A 22,532-nucleotide genomic window follows, 5' to 3' on the forward strand; every position below is an offset into this window, starting at 1 on the left:
AGGGGTTATGCTATTAGTTAAGAAACACATAAAAACCAAGGAAGTGAAGCCAGTCGACATCGCCGGACAGTGCAGCGTTGAGTCAGTTTGGTGTGACATAAGCATTGGGAGATCAAAATTGAGAGTAGGAGTGTGCTATAGGCCTAATGACTCTGATGAGTATAATAAGGAACTGTACAGGGAAACAGAGTGGGCCAGTAAATCAGAGAGTCTTATAATGGGAGATTTTAATTTCCCAGATATTGACTGAAATTTGGGGGCTGGTTACTCACACACTAGCAGGGCTTTTGTGGATTTATTGGATGATTGTTTTCTGCATCAGCATGTTCGGGAGGCAACTAGAGGGAGTAATACTCTTGATTTGATTATCAGCAGTGATTCTTCATGCATTAAGAATCTGCAGATAAACAAACCACTAGGTGGCAGTGATCACAGTGTGCTGAAGAGGGATTTACTCAAAGAGGTAACTACCATTAGGGGTAAAGGGAAGGGTTATTGCTTCCGTAAAGGCGACTACGATGGACTGAGACAGTATTTAAATTCTATACAGTGGGACCAACTGATGATGTTACCAACAGCAAATTCAAAATGGGAAGCATTCAAAGAACTTATCTCGGAAGCTACTAGGCTTTACATACCAACTAAGAAATATTGTTTAAGGTTTAGGCCAAAATGGATGTCAGATGAACTAATGAGGCATATGGCAGAGAAGAAAAATGCATGGGATACTTACAAATTAACACACGACACAGAAGCCTATGATAGATACAAGTTGATATGCAACCAAGTTACAAAGGAGGTTAGGCAGGCAAAGGCAGATTACGGGAAATCCGTGGCAAGGGATGCAAAGAAAAACAGCAAAGAATTCTTTACTTATGTTAACTCTAGAAGGAAGGGGATGAATCAGATTGGTCCACTTGATATTGATGGGTCAACTGTTGATGATCCTGCTCAGGTAGCTAACAAACTAAATGAATATTTTGCATCGACATTCACACATGAGGAGTTATTCAGCAAGGGGAATGCCAGAGGTGTAATCAACTCTAGCAGTAAGCTACGTTTTGTTTATGTTTATTTGGTTTTTAGGAGCATTATCAACTAAGGCCATATTGCTCCGGGATATGCGGTGGTCATTCCCTGACCTTTCCGCATCCTCCGTATTTGGTGGTGATGGGCTCGAACCCCGGTCTAATCAAGAAGGTTGTGCTACGCACTGCTGCTCCTTCCCACCTGGATACGGAGGCGCCGCAGTAAGCTACAGAATCTTGAAATAACTGGGAGTAAAGTGGAGGAGAAACTGTTGAAGATAAACACAAGAAGAAAGGCACCCGGGGTGGATGGGATCTATCCAGTTATATTAAAGGAGGCAGCAAAGGAAGTAAGCAAACCCTTAGCCATAATTATGAGAGCTTCCTTGGACTCAGGGGAGGTACCCATAGACTGGAAATGTGCAAATGTGACCCCAATTCACAAAGAAGGATCAAAGGCTGACACAAGTAATTATAGACCTGTGAGCTTAACTTCTGTTCCAGGAAAATTAATGGAGGCACTGGTTAAAGAAGCACTGCAGGATCATTTAGACAAGACTTCGGTTATAGCTCAGACACAGCATGGTTTTGTTAAGGGGAAGTCTTGCCTGACCAACTTGATTGGATATTATGATGCAGTCACAAAAGAACTAGATGCAGGGAATAACTTTGATATTATATACTTGGATCTTAGAAAGGCTTTTGATACTGTTGCACATGGAAGACTGCTACACAAATTGGAGCAGTGTGACATTGGAGGCAAATTGCTGCTATGGATAAAGGGGTGGTTGAGGGTGAGAAGACAGAGAGTGGTAATCAATGGACACCGCTCATCGTGGACTAATGTTATTAGTGGAGTCCCTCAGGGCTCAGTGTTGGGTCCATTATTGTTTTCTATATTTATAAATGATATTGATGATGGTATATCAAGCTTAATGTCCAAGTTTGCAGATGATACAAAGGTTGGCAGGGTTGTCAAGGACACCACTGACACTATGCTGCTGCAACAGGATCTGGAAAGGTTGAGCAGATGGGCTGAGAGTGGCAAATGAAGTTTAACATTGACAAATGTAAAGTACTACACATGGGAAACAGCAACCCCAGAGCAACGTATCAACTCTGTGGTACTACACTGAGAGTGGTAGAGAATGAAAGGGACTTGGGGGTAGTTTTGCAGGCAGATATGAAGTTCTCTGAGAAGTGAAGACGGGCTGCAAGAGTAGCTCATGGAGTATTGTCAATGATATACAGGAATTTTTCCAGCAGGGATAAGGAGGTGATTATTCCATTGTATAAGGCAATGGTCAGGCCACACCTAGAGTACTGTATACAGGTCTGGAGGCCTCATTTCAAGAAGGATGTAGAGCTGCTGGAACGAGTACAGAGAAGGGCAACAAGATTAGTGAATGGAACAAAGGGGTGCTCTTACGAAGAAAGGCTTAAGTTTTGCAAATTACAGTGTCTGGAGACTAGGCACCAGTGAGGTGATCTGATAGAGGTGTATAAAGCCTTGAATGGTTTAAGCATGCTCAATGCTGATGGGATTCTTCCTCTAGCTCAGAAAAACCACCTGAGAGGGCATAAATTCAAATTGAGGAAAGACAGATGTAGGATAGACGTGAGGAAATTTGCCTTTAGCCAGCGGGTGGTTGGTTGGTGGAACAGACTTCCATCCCTTGTAGTGGAAGTTGATAGCCTAAATAAGTTTAAGGCTCAGCTGGACAGATATTTGGAACGAACAGAGGGGTGGGTGAAGTGGAAGTGGGTTTTTTTTTTTTTTTTTTTTGGCTGATGCTGCATAAGCTTGCTTTCTTGCATCAAATGCCTCTACTAATGCTAAAATGCTAATGCTTAAAAAAGGTTCTCTGAAGGTTAACTGCTGATATCTTAACTAAGAGCATAATATCCTCCCCCTATCGTGCCTCTCCTTTCTTTACACATTATGCTCCCCAAATTAAAATTCTGTATCCCTTACATGTGAATAACACCACACTGCTGATATCCCCACAATGTCTGGATTTGATGACTTGGCCAGCATTTCAAATTCATCAAATTTATTTACTATGCTTTTAGCATTGGTATACATGTAAGTATATATGCTCATTAGCATTAGCATTAGCATTAGTAGAGGCATTTGATGCAAGAAAGCAAGCTTATGCAGCATCAGCCAAAAAAAAAAAAAAAAACCCACTTCCACTTCACCCCTCTGTTCGTTCAAAATACCTGTCCAGCTGAGCCTTAAACTTATTTAGGCTATCACATGTTCTTACTCTTAGTTGCCTTTACACAGCGCATGTATTTCCTAGTTCAATGAGGACCCACAACAGGCCTTGAAATTCCTGTTACCTTGCTTTCTAGGTTGATGCATGTTTGAATAGAAGCAGTACAAGAATCGGTTTCACCCCCTGCTTGAGGCTTCTGTTAATCTATTAATCTGTGTATTTTCCAAAGTTTGCTGTTTTATAACCCACCTAACACTGCCTCGAGCAAATATTCTTGTATACTTTCTATTTAGTGTATCCCAGCCCTGTAGAAGCATTCTCTCCTATTAACAGGTATATACCTGCTCAGAAAAATTCCACAACAGGATCCTTGCACAAGCTCTCCTGTTCTACACTGATTGACAAGGTTATTATCATATATTACTTTCTATCGAGTTTGGGCACAATTGCAGACACTTTCAAATTTAACCCTGACTTGCAACTTTATCTCAACATTCTCTTTTAAGTAATTTCTCAGATCTCCTACTCTTAATGTCATTAGCAAGGGCAAATGATGCAAGAAAGCAAGCTTATATAGGATCAGCCAAAAGAAAAAAAAAAAAAAAAAAACACACACCCTTCTCATTTCACCCATCCACTCACACCAAATTTTTCTCTAGTTTTGCCTTCAATCTGTTTAAGCTATCAACTTCTACGACAGATGGAGGTTTGTTCCAACAATCAACAACCCGCTGGCTAAAGGCAAACTTCTGCACATCTATCCTACAACTTTTTATGGACACTGCTCATTGTGGACTAATGTTATTAGTGGAGTTCCTCAGGGTTCAGTGTTGGGTCCATTATTGTTTTCTGTATTTATAAATGATATTGATGATGGTATATCAAGCTTAATGTCTAGGTTTGGACTTTACAAAGGTTGGCAGGGTTGTTAAGGACACTATTGACACTATGCTGCTGCAAAAGGATCTGGAAAGGTTGAGCAGATGGGCTGAGAGGTGGCAAATGAAGTTTACCATTGACAAATGTAAAGTACTACATATGGGAAAGAGTAACCCAAGAGCAACGTATCCTCTGTGGTACCACAATGACAGTGGTAGAGAATGAAAAGGACCTAGGGGTAACTGTGCAGTCAGATATGAAGTTCTCTGAGCAGTGCAGACAGGCTGCAAGAGTAGGTCATGGTGTCTTGTCAACGATATACAGGAATTTTTCTAGCAGGGATAAGGAGGTGATTATTCCCTTGTATAAGGCAATGGTCAGGCCACACCTTGAGTACTGTATACAGGTCTGGAGGCCTCATTTCAAGAAGGATGTAGAGCTGCTGGAACAAGTACAGAGAAGGGCACAAAAGATTAGTGAATGGAACAAAGGGTTGCTCTTATGAAGAAAGGCTTAAGTTTTGCAAATTACAGTGTCTGGAGACTAGGCACCAAGGAGGTGATCTGATTGAGGTGTATAAAGCCTTGAATGGTTAGAGCATGCTCAATGCCGATAGGATTCGTCCTCTTGCTCAGAATAATCACCTGAGAGGGCATAAATTCAGATTGAGGAAAGACAGATGTAGGATAGATGGGCAGAAATTTGCCTTTAGCCAGCAGGTAGTTGGTTGGTGGAACAGACTTCCATCCTTTGTTGTGGAAGTTATTAGCCTAAATAAATTTAAGACTCAGCTGAACAGGTATTTTGAACGGAGGGGTGAAGTGGAAGTTTTTTTTTTTTTTTTTTGGCTGATGCTGCATAAGCTTGCTTTCTTGCATCATATGCCTCTACTAATGCTAATGCTAAATTGTCTTCCTCAATTTAAATATATGCCCTCTCAGGCAATTATTCTGAGCAAGAGGAACAATTCCCATCAGCATTGAGCATGCTCAAACCATTCAAAGCTTTATAACACCTCAATCAGATCACCTTGCAGATGCCTAGTCTCCAGACACTGTAATTTGCAAAATTTAAGCCTTTCTCCATAAGAGCAAACCTTTGTTCCATTCACTAAGCTTGTTGCCCTTCTCTTATTCCAAAAGCTCTACATCCTTCTTAAAATGAGGCCTCCAGACTTGTATACAGTACTCAAGGTGTGGTCTAACCATTGCCTTATACAAAGGGATAATCACTTCCTTATTCCTGCTAGAAAAATTCTGTATATCATTGACAAACAGCATGAGCAATTCTTGCAGACCATCTGCACTGCTCAGAAAACTTCAATCTGCCTGCACAATTACCCCCAGGTCCTTTTTCATCTCTACCACTGTCAGTGTAGTACCACAGAGCCGATACATCACGCTGGGGTTGCTGCTTCCCATATGTAGTACTTTACATTTGTCAATGTTAAACTTCATTTGCCACCTTTCAGCCCATCTGCTCTACTTTTCTAGATCCTGTTCCAGCAGAGTACTGTCATTAGTGTCATTGACAACCCTGCCAACCTTCATATCGTCTGCAAACTTGGACATTAAGCCTGATATACTGTCATCAGTATCATTAATGAATACAGAAAACAACATTGATCCCAACACTGAACCCTTGGGGCTCCACTAATAACATTAGTCCATGAAGAGCAGTGTCCATTGATTACCACTCTGTCTTCTCCCACTCAACCATCCCTTTATACATAGCAGCAATTTGCCTCCACTGCCACACTGCTCCAATTTGTGCAACAGTATCAAAAGCCTTTCTAAGATCCAAATATATGATATCAAAATTATTCTTTGCATCCAGTTCCTTTGTGACTACATAATTGTATCCAATCTAATTGGTCAGACAAGACTTCCCTTTAACAAACCCATGCTGTGTCCGAGCTATAACTGAAGTCTTGTCTAGATGATCCTGCAATGCTTCTTTAACCTGTGCCTCCATTGATTTCCCTGGAACAGAAGGTAAACTAACAGGTCTATAATTACCCGTGTCTCCCTTTGATCCTCCTTTGTGGATTGGGGTCACATTTGCACATCTCCAGTCCGTGGGTATCTCCCCTGAGTCCAAGGAAGCTCTCATAATTATGGCTAAGTGATTGCTTACTTCCTTTACTGCCTCCTTTAATATAACTGGATAGATTCCATCCACCCCAGGGTGCCTTCCTTATGTTTATCTTCAACAATTTCTCCTCCACTTTACTCTCAGTTATTACAAGATTATCTAGATTAATGCCAAAGTTTAATACACAACTGGCATTCCCCTCATGTGTGAATGTAGATGCAAAATATTCATTTATTTTGTTAGCTACCTGAGCAGGATCATCAAGAGTTGAACCATCGATATCAAGCGGACCAATCTGATTCATCCCCTTCCTTCTAAAGTTTACATAAGTAAAGAACTCTTTGCTGTTTTTCTTTGCATCCTTTGCCAAGGATTTCTCATAATCTGCCTTTGCCTGCCTAACCTCCTTTGTGACTTGGTTACAGACCAGCTCATATCTATCATAGGCTTCTGTGTCACCTGTTAATTTATAGGTATCCCACCCATTTTTCTTCTCTGCCACATGTCCAATTAGTTCATCTGACATCCATTTAGGCCTAAAACTTGAACAATATTTATCAGTTGGTATGAAAAACCTAGTAGCCTCCAAGATTAATACTTTGAATGCTTTCCACTTTGAATTTGCTGTTGGTAACATCATCAGTTGGTCCCACCATATTGAATTTAAATACTGTCTCAGACCACCATAGTCACTTTTACAAAAGCAAAAACCCTTCCCTTTACCCTTGATGGTAGTTACCTCTTTGAGTAAACCCTACTTCAGCACACTGTGATCACTGCCACCTAGTGGTTCCTTTAGCTGCATATTCTTAATGCATGAAGAATCACTACTGATAATCAGATCAAGAGTATTATGCCCTCTAGTTGCCTCCCGAACAGGCTGCTGTAGAAAACAATCGTCCAATAAATCTACAAAAGCCTTGCTACTGTGTGAGTGACCAACTCACTAATTCCAGTCAATCTCTGGGAAATTAAAATCCCCCATTATAAGACACTGTGATTTACTGGCAAACTCTATTTCTCTGCACAATTGTTCATTATACACATCAGATTCATTAGGCCTATAACACACACCTGCTCTCATTTTTCTTTCCCAGTGCTTATGTCATACCAAACAGATTCAACATTGCATTGTCTGCCAACATCAATTGGATGCACTTCCTTAGATTTTATGTGTTTCTTAAATAACAGCACAACCCCTCCTGCCTTCCTGTCCTGTTTATCCTTTCTGTACACATTGTACTCCCCAAATTCCAATTCTGCACTGCTTATGTCTGTGTGTCACCACGTCTCTGATATCCCAACAATATCTAAGCACCAAGCAAATGACAATGTTTTTGTTGCCTGCAACAGTGAAAGGGAAGCACACACACACACACTGCCATCTAAAAAAGATGGCCAAAATGCACTGAGCAAAAAAGAGAATGTGTTCGCTAACAGTAACGTTGGTACAGAAACAACTATTGCATTTGACAATGTCTGTGCTCTGGTCAAAAATGATATGAGACAAAAACTGTGCAACCATTGGATGCTTTCTTTAAATTAGATTAGTTTATTAAAATGTTAATGGTTTGTACATCTCCTTTTATATTAAAATTGTAATTCTTTTTACTGTGATACAAAAATATTATATATATCAAAATACATACTGTATAATATTTTCATTTCTGTTAATTGCTTTTTTCTTAGTTTATCTTACAAACAAAATAAAATCTTTACAAAATGTATTATTCCTATTAGTGTTGTTAGATAAGGTTTTTATTATTTTTTATTACTATTATTTTATTTTAGTAATTTAAATTAATTTATTTTTTCATTTACTTTTGATAAGATTATTATTTATTATTATTCTTAGATATATAGTATGTACAAAAAAAAAAAAAAAAAAAAAACGGTAAAATTTTGACACTTTTGGGGAACCTCATTACTATGGAATGTGAAAATTTAGGTCCCTTTAACTTTGTATTAATGGGATTCTATTATATTAACTGTTAGCTATGAATTCAAAATGTTTACTTTTAAACAATTATTCATAAATTTTCAGCATATTGAGGATTTTACAACCATTGTTATTTCTCAACTTCCAAATATTATGGTAAACTGAAGCTACTCTCTCAAACATAGTGGCAGACAAAAAAACTGCATCACCTTAAAACAACATTTGTAGTGAAACATATATGCTCCTGGTTGATTACAGTCATTGTTTGTCGCAAAGCAAAGGTATTGCATCAGATAACACTTCTATTGCATCAGCCATTTCTATAAATATGGCATTGGAAGGGTATACATGCTCATTAGTATTCTGCTTTGCAGAGGTGTAAGCATGGCGCCATATGTTCAGTTGACACCAAAAAACAAATTGTAGCTGTTGCTCTATCCCAGGAAGTGCTTTCTATGTGTGCTATCGCTGATCAAATAGGCTGCCAACCAGTCAACAGTATCCCAGGTATTGTATTTGTATTTGGTTTTTTTTTTTAGGAGCATTAGCAACTAAGGCCATATTGCTCCGGATATATGCAGTGGTCATTCCCTGACTTTTCCACATCCTCCATATTTGGTGGTCACGGGCTCGAATCCCGGTCTAATCAAAAAGTGTGCGCTACGCACTGCTGCTCCTGTCCACCTGGCTACAGAGGCACCGTATCCCAGGTGCTAAAATTAAAGCATGAAACTGGTCATGTGAAGAGAAGACCCAGATCAGGCCATAAGAGAGTGACTATGCCTTCCCAAGATTGATATTTGAAATGGCTGTGCCTTTGTAATCGCCATGCTAGTGGTCCTGATCTAAAACTGGACTTTGAGATGGCCTCTCGTGTTGAAACAAGTACATGAACTATCCAAAGACGGCTTTCAGAATGTGGTCTGCATGCCTATTGGCCCAAGAAGAGGCCTTTGTTGACCTAACAAATAAGGAAGAAGTGGCGTGCTTGGGCTAAAACGTATGTTTCGTGGACAAAAAAGCAATGGGACACCATCATTCTTTTTCTGACAAATTTAAATTCAACCTGCATGGCTCGGATGGGAAGTGATATGTCAGAAGACAAAAATCAGTGGCATCCCATCCTAACTGCATAACACCGACTGTAAAGTTCCCCGCCAGTCAGATAGTCTGGGGATGCATAACAAGCAAAGAGGTGGGATGAATTAAGCTTATTAACGGAACAGTGAATGCAGAAACAGACATTGCTATCTTGGAGGAGTGCCTGAAACCGGTTATTAGGGATCACCACACAGACGTCCAAAACTGCATTTTTCAACAGGACTCAGCACCTTCCCACACAGCAAAATTGGTTAAGTTTTATGCTATTTAGATTTAATGATGAGTTTGTCTTCTTATCTCACACGGCTTGAAACATACTTACACCAATGTTTTCCCTCATTTTTCTCCCTTAAACTGCAGTCATACCTCAGAAATGCTGGCACTACAATGTTGGACTGGCCCGGCAACAGTCCAGATTTGAACCCTATTGAAAATTGCTGCTACATAATGTCTTCTAAAATTGCTCAGAAGAAGCCAATAAGTAAGATTCAGCTGCAGGAGAGCAATGTAAGGGTGTGGTACCACAAAATTGGGCAACCGTATATCCAGAAGTTGATTAACTCTATGCCAGATGGTTGCAAGGTTGTAACTGCAGCTCCGGGAGGAACAAAATATTGAGCATTTATTTTATTGATTTACAGTATATAATACTATTACGTTAACTTGTCATTTCAGTTTGTACATACAAATGCAATAAAATGTGTTTGGTTGTCATGATTGCCATTTGCATGATTTCTCATATTTCCATTAATTACACATTTTATCTTTTGGGAAGATAATTATGGTAATTAGATATATCAGGTGGAGTCTTTTTATTGTATTTCATTCACAGAGATATATATATATATATCATTTTTGCAACCCACAATGCAGTGCGAAACATTATTAGCAAAATTCGCATGTTATGCAGTTTTTTTGTCTGCCACTGTAGGTGGGAGTACACCTGTTAAGGAGAAACTTTTTTCTTTTCTTTTTTTTTGCTCAAATGAAAATGCAGATATTGTGCATTTCCTGTTTAGAAAAAAAAAATATTTCTCTTTTAGTTCTTCAAGATGAACTCACTACCCCACTCATTTCATCTCAAAAGCTATCAGGATTGATTTGATAACAAATTTACAAAACAGAAAATTAATAAACTATAGCGGCAATTTACAAATAACACAATAAAGAAATTAATCTCAATGAACCACTTCCCCCCCCCCCCGAAAAAATAAAGAAAACTATAAGCAGTACCCACTATATGTACTACTATAAAATTGTCATTATAATATGTACTAGTCACTACTGCATCACTATTTTTAAAATTCAGCCATCCCTTCAGTAAATTAAAGTTGGTTACTTATAAGAAAACTAAAATTAAGGAAAACACCAACTTCCCAATCCCTGCAATAGCTTGTTGTTAATAAATTGAAGGCAGAACTAACATTCTAGTCCTTCCTTGAACTTATTCAAACTTTACAACAATAGACGTTTGTTCCGAAAATTAACCACACACTGGCTGAAGAAAAATTTCCAAACATCAACCCTGCAACCATCCTCTCTCAATTTCAATTTATTCCCCTCATGTGTGAAGTCAAGCAAGATGAAGGATTTCATCAACATTGAGCTTCATCCATTCAGAGCCTTAAAGACTTGAATCTGATTCCCTTGCAGGTGCCTTAGTTTCCAGATGCTGCTATTTGCAGAACTAAACCATTTCTCGGTAAGAATATCCTTTTATTCCCCTCGGTAATCTCACTTCTCTTCTCAGTGCCCATTCCAACAGATCCACATCCTTCTTAAATGAGGCCTGCAGACCTATTATGTAGGTCTGGGATATGTGGTCGAACCACTGTCTCCTACAACCAGAAAATCACCTTCTTATCCCTGCTTGCAAAATTCCTGTATATCATTGACAAAACCCTATGAGCTGTCCTAGCAACCTGTCTGCACTGTTCATAGAACTTGATATCTGATTGCAGCATGAAGTTCTCTATCATCAAGTTCTTTTTGTTCTCCACTACCCTCAGTATGATAGGTGGGTCGGAAAATTGCTAGCTTCGGGGGGAGGGATTCACAGACTAATAGATTAACAGAAGCCGCAGGCAGAGGTGGAAATGATTCTTGCACTGCTTCTACTGGAATGATCAGCAGCGTGGAAAGCAAGTTGCTGGGGATTTCAGGAACTGCTGGGAGTCATGAAACAAATAAATACATGAGCTGTGTTAGAGTAACTAAGAGTAAGAACAGGTGCATGTATACTTGCATGTACACCAATGTTAGGAGTATAGTAAATAAATTTGATGAGCTTCAAGTGCTAGTCAAAACATCAAAGGCAGATACTGTTGGGATATCAAGAGACACGGTATCACACAGACAATAAGCAGTGCAGAATTGGAATTTGGGAAGTGCAATATGTACAGAAAGGCTAGACAGGAAGGAAGGGAGGAGAGGTTATGCTGTGAGTTAAGAAACAAAATCTAAGAAAGTGCATCCAGTTGACATAGAATGGACAGTGCAATACTCAGTTAATTTGGTGTGACTTAAGCACTGGGAAAGAAAAAATGAAGGTAAGAGTTTGTTACAGGCCTAATGACTCTGATGAATACAATGAACAATTATAAAGAGAAATAGAGTGGGCCAGTAAATCAGAGTGTCTCATAATGGGGGATTTTAACTTCCCAGATATAGACTGGAACTTGCTAGTAGGGAAAAGGAGTTGATTACCCCTTTATATAAGGTAATCAGCCATGCCTTGAGTACTGCGTATAGGTCTGGAGGTCTCATTTTAGGAAGGATGTACAGTTGCTTAAGCGAGTATTGAGAAGGGCAACAAGACTGGTGAAGGGAACAAAAGGGTGCTCTTCTGAAGAAAGGCTTAACTTCTGCAAATTACAGCCTCTGGAACTAGGCTCCTGCGAGGCAATCTGATTTAGGTGTATAAGGCCTTGAATGGATTGAGCAGGCTCAATGATGGTGGGATTCTTCCTCTTGCTCAGATTACAAAACCTGAGGGGCATAGATTCAAACTGAGAAAGGAAAGTTGTAGAATAGATGTGTGGAAGTTTGCCTTTAGCCAGCGGGTATTTGATTGCTTGAACAAACTTCCATCTCTTGTTGTGGAAGTTGATAGTTTAAATAAATTCACGGCAGAATTAGACAATTTGGAACTGAATCGATCAGTGAAATGGGAAGGGTTTTTTTTTTCGGCTCATACAGTGGACCCCTGCTTTACGATTGGTTCACTATACAATATGTAGTAAGTTGTCATTGCAATCATGTTTGCAAATTGAATTTCAATTATATTAAAAACAATCCTAATAAGCAAAAATAGGAGGAATATTATCCATAGGCTATAAAAGCAAAGATATATTAAACACAAATTTACACTTTATTACCTTACCAACTGACAAAATTAAATGACACGTGAAAATCGAAAGAATAGTTTCCACAGGTTAGCAAAATAAAAATAAATTTACACTTACGTACATAGCTTAATTAATACTTACTGTTTGTTTGTTTGTTTGTTATTTGGTTTTTAGGAGCATTAGCAACTAAGGCCATATTGCTCCGGGGATATGCAATGGTCATTCCCTGACCTTTCCGCATTCTCCGTATTTGGTGGTCATGGGCTCGAACCCCAGTCTAATCAAGAAGAGTGTGCTACGCACTGCTGCTCCTTGCCCACCTGGCTACGGAGGCGCCAATACTTACTGTAATGTGTACATTCTAACTAATTGATATTTCTGTTCATTGAAATGTCAATTAGTTAGTATGTTGGTTTGTGATTGTAAAATTTAAAACAGTAAAAAAGGTAAGTAATCAAGAACAAACACGGCACGTACAAACTGCAACTAACATAACAGACGCATGTAAGATAAGGAGTTAAAAGTTTACAAAGCTTAAAAAATAGAAATTCTGAAAATTCATTTATATTTTTTATATGATTGAAGATTTCATGGAAGGGGAAACACATTTCACCGTAATAACATAAAAACCCACACAATTCCAGCTATCGGCATTATCACAGAAGCAATAAGATCCAGTTTACTACCCGTTTATAATTGATTGCACTAAAAGAAAATCCCAATAAACCAGAAACTGCAAATTGTTTTTATTGTTTTTTGGTTGTGACTTCCAGAAATATGCTTTAAAAAAATATCACAAAAGGCATTCAAAACTGATTCTTATAACCGAACATGACAATGATGAAATGTGCATTTTGATGATTCGAATTGGTTTTTGAAATTTTATTCTATAAAGCTAACCAGTGACCTATTAACCGGCACCTACTTATTTCACTTTATGATGGGCTTACGACTGTCTCCGAGCAGACCATGCAGTTTTTCCTCTCAGACAATAGCAGCTTTTGTAAAAGTGTTGGCCACGTTTTGTTTTTGCATCCTTTAGTTGAGGTGATTTTTTGGGTTGTGTTGATTTGACATAAATTTACTGTATCGAATTTATGTACATACAACATTGTGTAAACTGATAATTCTGACCCTAAAGTGAAACAAATTAACAAAAAACCATGTTATCAGGTTCACATTATATTTTCATGATACGATGGTATCTTTGAAATGGATTAATATTGTAAAGTGTTTGTGATAGAGGTCCACTTTACAATATTAATCTTTACAGTATTGAAAGTTTTCAATTTTCTGAAAATGGTCTCTGATAACAAGCAGAAACATCTCCTTTAATTTTTTTTTTTGTATAGTACCACAGTAGCATTTATAAAATGCATTCTGCCCACTTCTTTGCCTTGTTATGCATCCCCAAACCATCTGGTTCAATGAAAACTTGACTAATTTACACAAAAAAAAGCAGTTTCTCTGATTTATGGTGGTGAAATCACCTGAGAGGACTTTTCATATATGATTGGTATGTTCTATAATCCAGATTAGCCTTTTTTAAACTCATGAATTTTATGAATAAGAATTCTTATAGGATCAATACGCTTTCAGTCCATGCACGTTGATGCCTTGTTCAGCAGTTTACACACTTGTTTTTGCACCTTATGTTACTTATGTTCTTTCTGCTGGGCTTTTGGAACTAGCATTACACTTATGAAAGGAAACTTTGTCAGTTTAAGTCCATTATGTGCTGGGTGTACTAATCCACTTCGGCCCTATTCTAGTTTTTTTTTTTTTTTAATCTCATTGTTTCTTTTTAAGAGGTCTTAACACGAGATTGACTAAAGCCAACCTTTCTCATATCACTGTGAACAGAACCTAACAGCATATGAAACCAAATGGTTGCCTTAAAAAAAACATAGTGAAAAAGTATACATATTGACTACATAATCCACAAATATGAAACATTTGGCATGATTCAATAGCAGAATAATATTACAAAGAAGGGCAACAAGGTTAGTGAACGGAACGAAGGGTTGCTCTTATGAAGAAAGGTTTAAGTTTTGCAAATTACAGTGTCTGGAGACTAGGCACTGGCGAGGTGATCTAATAGAGGTGTATAAAGCCTTGAATGGTTTGAGCATGCTCAATGCTGATGGGATTCTTCCTCTTGCTCAGAATAATCACCTGAGAGGGCATAAATTCAAATTGAGGAAAGACAGATATAGGATAAATGTGCGGAAATTTACCTTTAGCCAGCGGGTAGTCAGTTGGTGGAACAGACTTCCATCCCTTGTTGTGGAAGTTGATAGCCTAAATAAATTTAAGGCTCAGCTGGACAGGTATTTCGAACGAACAGAGGGGTGAAGTGGAAGGTTGTTTTTTTTTTTTTTTTTTTTTTGGCTGATGCTGCATAAGCTTGCTTTCTTGCATCACATGCCTCTACTAATGCTAATGCTAATAATGCCTCGAGGTCACAACTATACATGTGCAGGAAGATAATAATGAAATAATAACTTTGAGGAGATGATATAATTTTTGTGGTGTCTATGTGTAACAAATACATAAAGATAAATCAAATATTACAATATCAGAATGCACCAATGTGAGTTTTAATCCATTCACTTTTACTGTGCATTATATGATTAAAAATGAAAAAGAAACTGTTGCCAATAAATAACAATCATGATTTTAGAATGTAAAAATAAGAATTTTTAAGCCACTTACTTTTCCACAGATATATGTGATACAGGAAAAAATGACCAAGGGTAGTATTAAGGGGATAATTCAATTTAAGACCAGCAGGCACGCCCATTAACCAATTCAAAAGTCGCTGCAGTTCATTTACAACTTCCTTTAAAAAAAATAAATAATAAATAAATAAAAACACAGACATACATACATATATTTTATCTTTCCACAAAAATTATAGTCAAGCCTGAAATATAAGCAGTACATGCCACAAATTTGTCACATTATCAGAAGAGTTTTAATTGTGTGTGTGTGTTAAATATCCTTTGCACAAATTTACATAACAGACATAAAACATAGCATTAGCAAAGGCACATGATGCAAGAAAGCAAACTTATATAGCATCAGCCAAAAAAAAAAAAAAACAAAACACCCTAATTTCACCTATCCACTCGCTCCAAGTGTTTTGACTTGAGATCAACTTCTACGATAGATGGAAGTTTGTTCCACAAATCAACCACTGGCTAAAGGCAAACTTACACACATCTATCCTACAACCATCTTTCCTCAATTTGAATTTACGCCGTCTCAGGTGATTATTCTGAGCAAGAGGAAGAATCCCATCGGCATTGAGCATGCTCAAACTATTCAAGGCTTTATACACCTCAATCAGATCACCTCACAGGTGCCTAGTCTCCAGACACTGTAATTTTCAAAACTTAAGCCTTTCATTACAAGGTAATGGTCAGGCCACACCTAGAGTAGTCTGTACAGGCCTGGAGGCCTCATTTTAGGAAGGATGTAGAGTTGCTAGAACAAGTACAAAGAAGAGCAACAAGATTGTTGAGGGGAACAAAGGGGTGCTCTTACCAAGAAAGGTTTAAATTCTGCAAATTGCAACACCTGGAGAGTAGGCACCAGTGAGGTGATCTGATTGAGTTGTATAAGGCCTTGAATGGGATGAGCAGGCTGAATGCTGATAGGATTCTTCCTCTTGCTCAGATTAAGAACCTGAGGGGACATAGTTTTAAATTGAGGAAAGACAGTTGTAGAATAGATGTGGAGAAATTTTCTTTTAGCCAGCGAATAGTTGATTGGTGGAACAGACTTCCATCTTTTGTTGTGGAAGTTGATAGCCTAAATAAATTTAAGGCTGAGCTGGGCAGGCATTTGGAACAAATGGAGGGTTTTTTTTTTTTTTTTTCGGCTGATGCTGCATAAGTTTGCTTTCTTGCATCGTATGGCTCTACTAATGCTAAGCTAATTTTTTCCGATTTGACCCGTGATCCCACTAGCGGTCCAAAGAATGAAAAAGCGAAATGTTGGACTGAGCTTCATAAAGATGGCACGTAAGTAGAATTCACTACCTCAAAAACTAATCAGCTTTGGTTCAACCCAAGCCTTGCTATATCATGCATTCTAACTGGCCACGGTTCTTTGAACGCTCATCTTCTTCAATTCAATTTAGCTAGGTCAGATGCCTGTTTCTGCAGTGCCTCTGAAGGCTGGAGCCATGTCTTATTTTGCCCAGTTTACGAAAATTTAAGACAAACATTATCTAGTACAGTACATATTAACCTCAGGGACTCACATCTGGTGAGTATGGGCTTGGAAAAACCCAGGGTCCTTAGCTGAATATCATCATTCTTCTCTTTCTTGGTGATTCCTTTCTACTTTCTCTCTCTCAGGGTAACTTAGGATTTTTTTTTTTTTTTTTTCCTTTTTGGCTGGGTCGGCATAAGCCTCAGGCTTCCTTGCACCATATGGCTAATAACAATAATAATAATTTTTCTCCTGGAAATGAAAGATATCTTATTGCAAATTAAAATGCCTTCTCAGCTCTAGCGGAATTTTCTACACAAGTTTTTAACTGAATAATAATAAAAGATGACGCAGATTATCGAGCTGACTTCTGTACTCAACAAAACTTATTTTACAACTCTCCTGTGTTGAAGTTTGGCTTTATTTACTCAGGGTTCATTATTTCCCTAGGAGTGTTAACCTTATGATATCTCTATCTCTTTTTTTTTTATTAAATTTTTTCCTTAATTATTTTATTTCTCTTTCTTTAATAATAATTATTATTTTAACATTTTATCTAATTAAATTTATTATTATTTATTTATTATTATTATTTTTTTTTCTTTTGAAACTTAAATATTATGTTGTCCATTTAAATATTTTTATTCTAAAATTGTTAATTATGGTAGTCCCTTTGGGGACAGGTTTTTTTTTTTTTTTTGCATGCCCTCGATGGCAGGATTCGCTGGTCTCCAGCTTATTGGAGACAGGATCTTCACCTGCTTGTAGCCAGACTTGGGCTTCCTGGGTACAGGAACTGCTGGCATCCACTGGTATTACACTTCCTCCAGTGGATGTGGGATTCTTTGTGGTCTTCACCACTGTATGTGATTATCGGAGACTGCTGCACCCATACGACTTGCACTTCTTCCTATGGGTGCTGGTAATATTACATTTACTTTAGTACGCGTGTAGTTGGGCCAACCTCTCCGTGGCATGGACAGGTACTAGGAAGCAGCCTTTCTGGTGATCACTTCTTCCTGGTAGCTAAGCGACTAGAAACAACTAAACAATACAACAACACACACTCTATACAAACATAGCAATTCACTAATTTCTGGCCATTTTACAGAGTTTTGTATTGATCACAGAAAACCGTAGCAGAGATGAACTAACATTTAAGGGGTACCATACATAAGATACAACACCTGTTCACACTGTGTGAGTGTGCATGCACGCGCACGGTAATGTACAACCATATTGTACATTACCGTGTACTCATTTCAAAAATAGTTTTTTTTTTTTTTTTTTATGTAAACCCCAAACACACGAGGTATTAGAACCTATAGTACTTAGCACCGTGCTTGGGTCAGAGGTTATTTGGTTTTTTTATTTGGTTTTTTTTAGGAGCATTAGCAACTAAGGCCATATTGCTCCGGGATATGCGGTGGTCATTTCCTGGCCTTTCCGCATCCTCCATATTTGGTGGTGACGGGCTCGAACCCCGGTCTAATCAAGAAGCGTGTGCTACGCACTGCTGCTCCTTCCCACCTGGCTACGGAGGCACCTGTTGAAAAGACGAAAGAAGATATTTGTTGACATTGGACTTGAACTTCTGTAGACTGTAATTTTCAGGAAATACATATGAAGGAAGGTCGTTCCAGAAAACGGCAGTTGAAGGAATAAACGAGGAAGATGAAAAGTTGGTTCTATGAGTTTGAAGTTGGACAGTAAATGGATGTTGCCTGGTGGCGCGCACGTGTTTGCACTGTTTTGAAAGAGAGAGCGGGAATTATTCAGAAGAACAGTGCCCCAAAAGAAGAGGCATGCAGCAGAAACAGTATGTCTATGAGACAGCGAGTGGAGAGACTCTGTCAGAAATGAATCATTAATTAACCAAACTGCCCTCTTCTGAATGGAATCAAGAAGCCTGACAGAGGTTTTGGGATGGTGGGAATATTGTTCCCACCATCCCAGATGTGGGAACAATATTCCATGGCAGGGCGGATTTGCGATTTATACAGAGTGAGCAAACAAGTTTTTTAGATACAGAGGAAACAATATTTGCAACGTGCTTGTGCCAAGAGAGATTACAAGTCAGGGTAATCCCCGAAAGAGATATATCATTTTGCCTAGAAATCGGAGTGTCACTAAAGATAAGCATAGGAGCAGAAGAATCCTTTTTGCGAGATATAAGACAAGACTGAGTTTTAGAAGGGTTGAAATCAACTAAGTTGTCTTTGCCCCACTGGAGAATTACCTGAAGATCGGCATTTAAGGAATTGGTAGCAGATTTTCGAGAAGTTGAAGCTGATTGAGCAGTACAAGGTTTCTCAAAATGGAAAGTGGAATGCAATATGCTATCATCGGCAAAACTATGGATAGGATTTCCAGTCAATGGAAGAAGGTCATTAATATACAAGAGGAAAAGAGTGGGGGAAAGAACTGAACCTTGGGGGACACCGGCATTAGTGGAGAAGTTAGAAGACAGAGAGCCATCTACCATCACCCTCGGTGAGCGATCAGAGAGAAAATTGGATAACCAATTACTAAAAACAGTTGGCAAACAATAAGATGGAAGCTTCTTTAGAAGACCTAAACACGATCGAAAGCCTTTGAGATGTCAAGAGCAACTACTTGTGTTTCACAGAACCTTTCCAATGATTTAGTCCATAAACGGGTAACATAAGCCAGAACATCACCAGTGGATCGACACTGACAGAATTCATACTGGCGATCATTGATCAGATGGAAGGTTTCTAGGTAGTTTAAGTGTTGGCGGTTAATTGATTTCTCCATTACTTTAGAAAGGGTATAAGTAAATGCAATGGGACGATAATTGGATGGGAGGGATTTGTAACCCTTTTTAGGAATTGGCTGGATATGAGCAAATTTACAAGCAGAAGGAAAAACACCTTTGGAATAAGAAAGTAAAAAAAAGCGGCAAAGAATAGGAGTAAGTTCAGGAGCACATGTTTTGAGAACAAGTGGAGAAATACCATCGGGACCTGGAGCTTTCTTAGCATCAAGATTCGTCAAAATCCCTCTGACAACCTTTTCATGGAAGACCACAGGAGGCACTGAATGGAGCCGGTTGGGAATGGTGGGAGGTGTTTTACCAAGATCATTAATATATGAGTTGGAAGAAAAATGGGATGCTAGCAAGTCAGCTTTATCCTTGGCTGAAGTGACAACAGAACCATCTGGTTTGGACAGATGAGGGAGCAGAGACGGGCAAAAGTTGCGGCCAATACCTTTTGCCAGGGACCAGAATGCTCGGCTACCGTTAGGGCAAAAAGCAAGTTTTCTACTCTTAGCCTGTTCAAACTCTAGTTTGGACTGATTAATAACTGCTTTACAATTGTTGCGAGCTTTGGTGTAAGCAGAAAATGAAACTGAAGAATTAGAAACAAGTCAATTACGATATGCAACATTCTTCTCTTGAACAGCCTTAGCACATTTATTGGAAAAGCAAGGTTTAGATAAAGGATGAGATTTTAAAGTGGAGTGTGGGATAAAGGAATTCATTCCTGCAAGAATAATTTCACTGACATGATTTGAGCAAACGTTGACATCAGAAGTTCTGAAACAGTAATCCGACCACGGAAAAGAAGAAAAGAAATCTCGCAGGTCATCCCATTTTGCATTCTTGTAATGCCAAACAACACGAGGTTGGGAATATCCGTTGAGATAAAGGCTCCATTGGAGAAGAGACAATCACCAAATTGTGATCTGAAGTGCCTAAAGGACCTCTCACTTCGACCATGTACTTAGAAGGGTTGTTTGTGAGAAAACGATCAAGCATGTTGGCTGTATGATTACGATTATCCAATATTCTTGTAGGTAAATGAGCAATCTATGCAAGGTCATTAGTAATTGCAAAAGCCTCAGCTGGGTCGATGTGACTAGAAAATGGAAGCCAGCTGAGTTGTGAACATTAAAATCACCAAGGAAAATTACCTCACTGTTAGAAAAGTTGGACTAGAGAAAGTCAAGTTGCAAAGAGAGGAAGTCAAAAAGCTCAAAGTGATTAGTGGAGTTGGGGGAACGGTAGAGACAACAGTAGTGTAGTACCACAACTGTGTGGTACTACACTTAAGGTGGTAGAAAATGAAAAAGACCTGGGAGTAATTGTGCAGTCAGATATGAAGTTTTCTGAGCAATGCAGACAGGCTGCCAGGGCAGGTCATGGTGTTTTGTCAATGATATATAGGAATTTTGCTAGCAGGGAGAAGAAGGTGATTGTCACACTGTATAAGGCAACGGTCAGGCCACGCCTTGAGTACTGCGTACAGGTCTGAAGGCCTCATTTTAGGAAGGATGTAGTTTTACTTGAGCGTGTACAGAGAAGGGCAACAAGATTGGTGAGGGGAATGAAGGGATTCTCTTATCAAGAGAGGCTTAAGTTCTGCAAATTGCAGTGGCTGGAGACTAGGCACCTGCGCGGTGATCTGATTGAGGTGTATAAGGCCTTGAATGGGTTGGGCACGCTGAATTCTGATGGGATCCTTCCACTTGTTCAGACTTCGAACCTAAGGGGGCATAAATTCAAATTAAGAAAGGACAGATGTAGAATAGATGTGCGGAAATTTGACTTTAGCCAGCGGGTGGTTAATTGCTGGAACAAACTTCCATGTGTCGTTGTGGAAGTTGATAGGTTGAATAAATTTAAGGAGGAACTGGACAGGCATTTGGAGGGAATGGTGTGATTTTTTTTTTTTTTTTTTTTGGCTGATGCTGCATAAGCTCATACACTTGCTTTCTTGCGTCACATGCTACATGAATTTTACAGATGAATTTTACACAATAAGGTAGAGAGATTTTAAGCCAGAGAAGATCAAAGAGAGTAGATTCCAAATTGCCAAGTCTCTGCAGGGAATATCAGAATGGACATATGCACAAGTACCACCTTTGAGGTGAAAGGAATCATACAGTGAATAATTTGGGCATCTGAGATGAGCAGTAGTTGAATCAACCGATAACTGAGATTCTGTCAGAAAAAGTACATGGGGTTTGGGAGACTGCAAGTGGAAATGGACATCATTAAGATTAGAATTGAGACACGTATATTTGTGAAATGAATTAGGAAGTGCTTGGGAGGTTTAGATCTTTTTGCAGATAAGCTTGCTCTATTAGTTTGACAATTCATGGTGTATTCAATAGTAAGAAAAAGTGGGTGGGACATGGTATATGAAGTAATGAAATTTTTGGATATGGCGTACACATGGTAAGAATATACCCAGATCCTTGACCTAACGTGGCCTTGACAATGCTCCCCACATACAAACTACTCGGACTCCCTCCAGTCACTATCTGGCAGAGTAGAGGTAGCAAGATTATACACTAGCTGATCCGGAAGCCTCCTACAGAGTTACTATTAGGTTCGGTCCAGTGTACTAACTATCGGCCGGCCTGCGAACACCGTTTTAGAGCATAACCTCAAAAGTCATCAATCATACTGCATGATGGAAGAGATAGGGAAGGGTTGACCGGAACTTAGCTCTAGAGACTAAACATGGGTTCCACCACTTCAAGCCTCCAATAAGCAAAGTGGTGGTATTGCACCGGTTGAAGAGTAATCTACCACCTAGTACTGCCTGGTAACATAGAGGGGCGGCATTCCTCCATGTGGTGTGGGCGCCACACCTCGACCCCTGCTTACGTTGGTTCACGCCTGGGTGGTCACCCACCATGTACTTGTGCATGGAGGTTATACCCAGGA

The 22,532-nt window shown here is 39.0% G+C and overlaps 1 protein-coding gene across 1 annotated transcript in view; it reads right to left on the bottom strand.

Moving 5' to 3' along the window:
- Positions 1-22,532, bottom strand: part of PIG-Q (phosphatidylinositol glycan anchor biosynthesis class Q) — a 207,595-nt gene that overhangs the window by 123,104 nt on the left and 61,959 nt on the right. The window contains exon 4 of the mRNA XM_090389076.1: positions 15,326-15,452. Coding sequence (XP_090245202.1) covers positions 15,326-15,452 — 127 coding nt within the window. The remainder of the gene's footprint in view (positions 1-15,325; positions 15,453-22,532) is intronic.

The sequence above is a fragment of the Mastigoproctus giganteus genome, chromosome 14, assembly GCF_048544385.1.
Source record: "Mastigoproctus giganteus isolate SK-2022 chromosome 14, ASM4854438v1, whole genome shotgun sequence".
In the NCBI taxonomy this organism is placed as follows: Eukaryota; Metazoa; Arthropoda; class Arachnida; order Uropygi; family Thelyphonidae; genus Mastigoproctus; species Mastigoproctus giganteus.